This window comes from Leptonychotes weddellii, chromosome 8 (assembly GCF_054177405.1).
Source record: "Leptonychotes weddellii isolate Sample4059 chromosome 8, ASM5417740v2, whole genome shotgun sequence".
Taxonomy (NCBI): Eukaryota; Metazoa; Chordata; class Mammalia; order Carnivora; family Phocidae; genus Leptonychotes; species Leptonychotes weddellii.
The window spans coordinates 85,289,748-85,298,130 of record NC_138376.1 but is presented as its reverse complement, the minus strand read 5'-3'; the positions used below and the strand labels follow the sequence as shown (position 1 = coordinate 85,298,130).

The following is an 8,383-nucleotide window of genomic DNA, read 5'->3' as shown; positions in this document are numbered from 1 at the left end:
TGTGCTATGGTGAGCACTGTGAATTGTGTAAGACTGATGAATCACAGACCTGTACCTCTGAAACAAATAATACATTATATGTTAAAAAGAAAAAAAAGAAGAAGAAGATAGTAGGAAGGGAAAAATGAAGGTGGGGAATCAGAGGGGGAGACGAACCATGAGAGACTATGGACTCTGAGAAACAAACTGAGGGTTTTAGCGGGGAGGGGGGTGGGGGATGGGTTAGCCCAGTGATGGGTATTAAGGAGGGGACATACTGAATGGAGCACTGGGTGTTATACACAAACAATGAATCATGGAACACTACATCAAAAACTAATGATGTAAGGTATGGTGACTAACATAACATAATAAAATTAAATTTAAAAAAAAAGAAAGAAGTTACTAGGTCTAGTCCATACTCAAGGAGAGGGAATGCTGTATTCTGATATCATGTCTGAAAATACTTATAATATACTTATAAATGTTGTTCATCAAATATTTCTGGCTTTCTGCCTTCTGGAAATTGCAATTCCTGCCCCCCTATGATTACTCAGAGCCCATGTGACTAGTTTTGGCCAGTGAGTTAACAACAGTCATTAACTGCAGTGCAAGATCCTCTTGAGTTGTCTTTCTCTATGCCACAAAAGCCAAGAATGTACCAAATAGTGGTAGTTCAGCAACCTGGGTGCCAGAGTGGCATAAACATAAAGCACAACCACAGAGACCTCCCAAAAGACACGGATCATGTGCAAAAATATAAACCTTTATTGTTTTACACCACTGAGATTTAGGGGTTAGTTGTAACCATAACTTAGCAAAATTTATCACGACTTACACAGACTTAGGTCCAGCCTTAAGAACTGCCATAACAAAAATCTAAAATAGAAGTCATTAGCATAGTGGTCAGGCAGCAGGTGACAAGAAAACTGTTACTGGAAGCTGAAAGCATAGTTATTTATGTTATCAGTGTCAAATGTATTGGGAAAAATCTTTACAAAATTCTTGTGATAACCTAGAAGACAGATTATTTACTAATGAACTTGAATTCGAGAGGAAGAGGTTAGAAGACAATGTTGGTAAAACATTGGTTGCTATGGTTGTGTTTGTCAAGTTATATGAAAGAGAGATGGGCTCAGAAATGCAGTATGCCAACAGGAATAAAAAAGAGCCCCCACAAATTCTAATATTCAAGTGACAACTTGGAAAGTCAAAGGTGTATAATTTTCTTGGAACATATTTTATCCCCCCTCAGAACTTTGCAATATACTTTCAATGTCTTCCAGTACTGAATGTGCTATAGATGAGTCTAACAAACCCTAATTGTTTTTTCTCCACCATACCCCACCACCTCCCTAGGATTTTGTAGTTCCTCAGAATTTTGTGGAAATTATTATTTCAGTAAAGAAGTGATGAAGTTCTTAATTGAAATCTGGTCTAAATTGATCAGTAAGAGTTCAGAGTGTTTTTCAATGTTTGACAATTTTTGGTACTCGGTAATTTTCAGGAATGTCTGATTTTTCAGTCTTCTTCCTTCCATCTAATTTACATAAATCAAATGCCTAGTTTTAATTTCATCTCTTCCACTAGACTTCTATTTACTGATCTACATCCTCATCCACTGAATCCTACTGAACTTACAGTCAGCACCACACAATATTGTAAGACAAAAATTGTTTCAGTACTTCGTGTGTATCTTAGATTGTAGGCTTCCTGGAGCTGGATATATGTCTTGATTGCTTTTGAATACTCCAGAAGGCCTGGAAGTTAATGTCGGGAGTATCCAGTTCAACGAACACTGACTGGGTCTCTGAAGCGCTTTTTTGTCAAAGTGTATAAACTACCTAGTTTCGGTTGTAGCCTGACACGCCTATTTGGGGTTTCTTTGTGCTCATCGACACTGTTTTCTGTTAGAAGAAAGGGCTTGTTGGATAGCCGCACGAAAGCAGAGCGTCCCGAGGAATCTGGTTAAACGGAATTTGACCCAACTCCCAGGGGGTTGAGACTGTGAACAAAAACTAAACCTCTGATAGCCCATAAACACTTTTAAAGACACACATTTTAAAATCCTACTCCAAAGCCTAGTTACCCGACAGTTACCCCAGCCTCCGGAGCTGCCGAAGCTCAAAGATGTTGGCAAGCAGCAGTACCTACGGTCCGGAGGCCCAGTCGCTATGGTAACGGTGGGACGCAAGTACCTTAGCTCACCCTTCTGACGGAAAAACTTAGCTTGATTCTAGGGAAGAGCGTTGCGACGGCAGTGACTTGCGGCGGCAGCGTGACTTTACGGCTTCCCGGCTCCTCCAGGCGCGCCGCTGGTGGGCTGGGCTTGCAAGGGAGTACGAAAGTGGGCGCGGGCTGCCTAGTACCTCGGTTTGCCGCGCCGCAGCATGGCCCAGTCGGTGGTCGTACAGGGTAAGCTGCGCGGGAGGGTGGGCACTCCGTCGCCGCGCAGCCGAGTGGCCTTGTTTGCCACCTAATGGCTACTCTCTTTCCCTCCTCTCGCTGATCGCAGTCGGCCAGTGCGGAAACCAGATCGGCTGCTGCTTCTGGGATCTGGCGCTGAGGGAGCATGCCGCGGTCAACCAGGTACCGGCCCAGTCGCCTAAGCAAGAATCAGTGCATTTGACCTTTTATCTGACCGGCATAAGGTGTATGGGATCTTCTCAGGAAAGAACAAACTGGTTTTTAAATGTTTGTTGGCGTTAGAACAAATGCTGGCCAAAGACTTTAGTCTTAAGTCTCCCTGATTCTCAGGGTCTCATTTTTATCAGGATTCTTGTGAAGAGCAATGAGATAGTATTGGGGAAGTACTTTGTAAAATAGGTAACATGTGTGGTATTATATTACTGAATTTAATCAACTTTAAAATGATCACCAGGAATCCAGAAAAAGCTCTCGTTTGACGCACCTTCTACAATCCTATGGGGGACTCCTTTCTTCAGCACCCTCTGCTAAACTTAATCCATAGATTTTATGGCATTTATTCTTTAGGTAGTAAGAATCAGTCTAAGCGCTTTATGATAACTTGCATTTTTGCTGCTGTTCTCATAGTCAAAGATCAGCCATTACGGTATTGTGAGATTATTAAATTAAAAGGATTTCATTTGGGAAAGAGACAAAACTTAATCAAATGTTATATATACTTTTTTCTTTTTAGAAAGGAATTTATGACGAGGCAATAAGCAGCTTCTTTAGAAATGTGGATACCAGGTAAGATGGGATTGAAGTCTATCACGTAGCATAATGATTCTTTTCATGTCATCAGATTGGGTGAGACCTCTTCAAAGGACAATAAAACAGTTGATAACTATAAAAAAGTCTGGCTTTTTTGTTTTTCTAATTATTGAAAGCATATTTTTTTCTCATTATTCCCATATCATTAATATTTCTCATATTATTCTGCAGAGCAGGACAGCAGGTTTCCTTTTAAGGCCATATGAAGGAACAAAAAGAACCTTTAGTGTGCCTTCTCTTATTTTTATTTATTTGAGAGAGAGCGGGCGCTAGCACGAGTGGGAGCAAAGGGAGTGTAGAACAGACTCCCCGATGAGCAGGGAGCCCAACATGGGGTTTCATTGCAGGACCCCAGGATCATGACTTGAGCGGAAGACAGACACTGAACCAACTGAGCCACCCGGGCGCCCCCAATGTGCCTTCTTTTTTTTTTTTTTTTTGAAAAGATTTTTATTTATTTATCTGACAGAGAGACAGGAGAGAGGGAACACAAGCAGGGGGAGTGGGAGAGGGAGAAGCAGGCTTCCCATTGAGCAGGGAGCCCGATGCGGGGCTCGATCCCAGGACCCTGGGATCATGACCTGAGCCGAAGGCAGCCGCCTAACCAACTGAGCTACCCAGGCGCCCCTCATGTGCCTTCTTTTAACATGACCTTGAAATGAAGTTTTACTGAAGGACTACTGAAAGTTTCCCTCAGGGTATATTGTTAATGCATTCAAGAATGACTAACTTTTGAAAGAAAAATATATTCTTTACACTTCTGTGACACTATTTGTAGTCAGGAATATTTGTTCTGTGAATAGAATGTGCTAAAAAGGAGAACAACAGTTGTCAAATTACTTTTGTTTATATAATAAAGAGCATATGTATCTTTTATCTGAACATAATTTTGACATTCAAGGTATGTCCATGAGCTTTTAATGTTTAATCATAAAGTTTGTGTATTTTGAAAATAATTAATAAAACTAAACTGTGGTGGACTTGAACTAAATAATATATCATGAATATCCACCTTTATCTAATTCAGTAAAAATTCTAGTTCTAGTTTGAATTAGTTGGTTGGGTATTTGAGGTGAGTTATCTCCTAGGGAAGGCTAATTAGTCTCCACTTCCTTGGTGAATCCCAGAGTCTGACCCTCAGACTTGCAAACTCAGAAAACTTGTTAACATCTTGAGAATGAGTACATTGCTTTCCAGTACAGGCAGATAAACCAAACTCAAAGAGAATGGGAGATTAAAAAGCAGAAAATCAATGTAGTAATTGATAGTAGGAACCATAACTCAAGAGCACCAGATCTTCCTTTCCCTTCAAAAGCACTTTCTCTTCTGTAGGAAATCTACCTGAAAAGCTAAATAATAGAAGGTTGCTTGGTGATCATGGAATCAGACCAAGGGGAGTTAGGTGTTTTACCTTAATGATTGGTGTCATTTATTTTTATTATATGGAGATATCTGTTATCTAGGATTCCCTCTTGTTTGTGAACTAGAACATCCGCTGCCCTAAATACTGTTAAGAGACTCAAATTTGCTTTTGTAATACTTCCTTTTATGTGCTTCCCTTCTAAGTAAATTCCCACTCTCATCCCCTCTACTCTTGATGGCCAGTCCTTTCATTAAGTATTACTTAGTCGAGACTCAGCTGGGGAGCTAGTCTTTCTTAATAAGGCGACTACATAACTGTACTCTCCTGTACTCTGTTTAATAATTTAACGTGAGGGCATTCTTATTTCCCCAATCCCAAGTTTATCCAAAAAGGGGAGATGAGTCTTGGCATTTTACTCTTCTATGTACTAGCAACACCTGCCAGCATCTGTTCCATGTTAGTACAAAAAAACTTTGAAAAACAAGACCACATTTTTGTGTATACTTGTATATCTATTTGAGGAAATGACCATACCTTTTCAATAGCATACTAGGAATTTACCTATACTAGCGGTTAACAAACCTTTCCTGCAAAGGACCAGATGGTAAATATTTTAGGTTTTGCAGACCATAAGGTCTGTGTCACATCTGTTTGACTCTGCTGTTCTAACAGGAATGCAGGTATAGCTTACTAGTGCATATCAAGTGGGCATGGCTATGTTTGAATAAAACTTTATTTAGGAAAATAAGCAGCTGGTCATAGTTGGCCCAAGGACCATAGTTTACCGACCCAATCTATAGCATCATCTGTGCTCAATTCAACTTCCTTTTATATATTGTCTTCTTATAAATTGTATTGACTCATACCCTGTGTTTGGTCATAGATGTAGTTACTTTAGTTCAACATGAAATTCTAGGAACAACCGTAGATACTCAATGATATATAACTGATATATCAGTTGATGTATGTTTGGCTACAATAGGAAACCTCATTAATGGTGGCTTACACAAAGTATCCAGTTATCCCATATAAAGAAATCTGGAAATCAGGTGATTTAGGCTTGGAGAAATGCCTTAAAAGACCAAGGTACTTTCGTTTCATTATTCCTATTGTGTTGGCTTCTTGTCCTCATGTTTATTTTTTTGTAACTATAAAGTGGCAGCCTCCACTCCATGTATCATATCTTTATTCATGTTCAAGGTAGGAAAAGGGAAGAGTTGGCACCAACTGCATCTGGTCGTCCTTATCAGAAAAGCTTCCCAGAAGCTTTTCATCTCATTAGTAAGAACTGGATTACATGGCCAGCCCTAACTATAAAGAAAGCCAGGGAAAAAAGTACCTCACTTTTCAGCCTAAGGGGAGGGTAGACAAGGGAGAAGAATGGGAATGGCACCTTCTACGTTGCCTTTTGTGTCTACCTCACCAGGCCTGTAAGTAGCTTTATTATATAAATGGGAATTAACTTTATTACCTAACAGCAGCATTAGCCTTGGAAGATCTTTTGACCTTTTCTCATTCTTTATCTTTCAGAGTGGTTGGTGATGGTGGCAGTATTTCCAAGGGGAAAATTTGTTCTTTGAAAGCACGAGTAAGATCTGTATACTTGGATTCTTATATTGTGTGTGTTTTAAAAATAACTATACTTCTGTAACAGAATAAACTTTTAACTTCTAAAATTTAAAAAAAGTATTTACTAAGCCACATTTTAATATAAATATAATTAGGCAGACATTTTATATCTTCCTGGAACTTTAGGGGGAAAATTTTGTGCTTAAAGTAAAAACACTGTATCTTTAGCATTTTTTTATAAATGTTTCAGGGGAAATACACATCTGGGTAAATGATAACAAAAGGAGCTTTCTTAATTCTAAGCTTCAAACACGTACTAATGCAGGTTAATTTTTCATTTGAAGATAATGGAACATTTCTTTGCATCAGTTACTATTCCCAGTACAAAGCACGGATCCAGCCACGTTATAGTGAATACTATAACCATGTAAGACCTCTTGAACAAAAATGCTTTGAGTCAGTAGCCCATATTTAGTCATAATCTCATTCCAACAACACTTCCACGATTGTTTCTCTACAACAAACTGCTTTTTCCAGTTGTTGATCAATTAATTTAACAGAAAAGCAGTTTGTATGGAAGGAATTGAGACAATAAGGATCAGACCTGGAATTGTGCCTGGAAGAGTGAAAAGCAATCATTTTGTGGTATCTCGGAACTGTCTCCTTGTATCTGTAATCTCTGATGTCCTTGGAAAACAAAATTTAGTGGCAGAGACCATGTGCTTGTAGGCTGTTCGGATGATTAACAGTTGGTATCCTGCATGCTATGGAGAGTGCTAACATCCCAATCCAAATCTTACAGAAGAAGTAACATTGACATTTCCCAGAGCACTCCCAATTTGAGCTCTTTCCCAGGACCCTATCAGTGAGCAAGGTAGGAGATGGAGGAAATACCTTTGGGAAAGAATAAATCAGTGTGTGTCTGTCACCTTTGACTTGTCCTAGGAAGGTACTCTTCCATTTCTCCTTAAGAGTCTTGGTATTATGTGGTTGTGATCACTGAAGAGTCTAGGCTTCACAAGATAACTTGGTGGTTAGGCCCTTCCACTGTGTCCAGTATTCTAGGTTAATGGGCAAATACTCAGAATTTTGTAAATCCTATATTACAATTAAGGGAGAGCTCAAAGACCAGAAAGCTATCACCAGGTTGCTCTGGCAGAAAACAATAAACATCAAATCCTAGAATAGTTGTCACTCCAGACCTTGGTTGGCTGCATGAGGAACCCAGAATAATTCCTCCTCAGTTAATTTCCAAATGAAAAACAAATCAAAGGCTTGATGTGACTAGAATTGAAATTCTATACCATGTCAGCGTTTTTAATGCTCAGTGACGATGACAGGGATGATTCTCTCAAAACTGACTCCAAGAGGTGCTTGAATGTCAGTTTGTATTCTGCCTGTTCCTTCCTTTGCCAGACTGCAAGGTAGCTGAGGGTAATCTTCCACAAATTCTCTTAAATAAGTCTGTTTTGGAACAAAGCCATTATAAGCTAATTTTTTTTTCTTTTTGTAATCTTACACAACTTGTAATATACTACAATTTGCCCACACAGTGAAGTCTCTCTTATGGTTGATTAGATGTTAAAGTCAACATCTAGGTAACACTTGCATATTATCATAAAATATCCTAGAAAAACCCTAAATTGCCAGTAAATAACCCTATATAGTCCAGTATACATAAAGTGTATGTATACTGCTTGCTGTATATAAGAGAGCACATTTGTAATACATAATTTTATAGTCTTTCTAATATACTACTGTGATATACTATTGTACAGTTAGAAATAGAATATTTCTAATATACTGGGTAAGACTACTTCAATTGCTTGCTTATAGTAGCATAGTTAACTACACAAACAAACAAAAAACAACAAGAGCATAGAGTTTGGTGGTTAAGACTGAAGATTCTGCAGCCAGACTAACCAGGTTTGAATCTCCGCTCCATCGTGTACTAGCTGGGTGATCACAGCTAAGTGATTTAGCTTTCCTAGGCCTCAGTTTTCTCAAGTGTAAAGCGGGGGTAATTATAGTACCTATGCACCAGGTTGTGAGGATCAAATGGGGTAATACATACAAAGCACTTAGAATACTGTAAGTGCTTCAAGTCACAGGGTCACAAGAACTAAAAAAGCCTGCAAACCAAGCACTTTCTCTGTGACCCTGAATCAAAGAGTTAATAGCTTTGTAGGGTACTCTGTTATTTCAGAATTTTTTTCAGCTTTTTTAACTATTTAT

General features: G+C 39.0%; 2 protein-coding genes across 9 annotated transcripts in view; one reads left to right on the top strand and one right to left on the bottom strand.

Moving 5' to 3' along the window:
- FAM229B (family with sequence similarity 229 member B) overlaps positions 1-2,264 on the bottom strand; it is an 11,805-nt gene extending 9,541 nt beyond the window's left edge. For 2 of the 6 annotated variants that reach the window (XM_031018174.2, XM_031018175.2), the window contains exon 1: positions 2,080-2,223. The gene's annotated coding sequence lies outside the window, so the exon portion shown is untranslated. Of the gene's footprint in view, positions 1-2,068 lie in introns of all 6 variants that reach the window. The other 4 variants (XM_031018179.2, XM_081828832.1, XM_031018176.2 and 1 more) reach the window with 4 other exon arrangements.
- Positions 2,265-2,280: 16 nt separating this feature from the next.
- TUBE1 (tubulin epsilon 1) overlaps positions 2,281-8,383 on the top strand; it is a 16,374-nt gene continuing 10,271 nt past the window's right edge. For 2 of the 3 annotated variants that reach the window (XM_006747322.3, XM_031018171.2), the window contains exons 1-4: positions 2,281-2,394; positions 2,495-2,568; positions 3,140-3,192; positions 6,110-6,167. In XM_006747322.3, coding sequence (XP_006747385.2) covers positions 2,370-2,394; positions 2,495-2,568; positions 3,140-3,192; positions 6,110-6,167 — 210 coding nt within the window. In that variant the 5' untranslated portion in view covers positions 2,281-2,369. Of the gene's footprint in view, positions 2,395-2,494; positions 2,569-3,139; positions 3,193-6,109; positions 6,168-8,383 lie in introns of those variants that run through there. The other variant, XM_031018170.2, reaches the window with a different exon arrangement.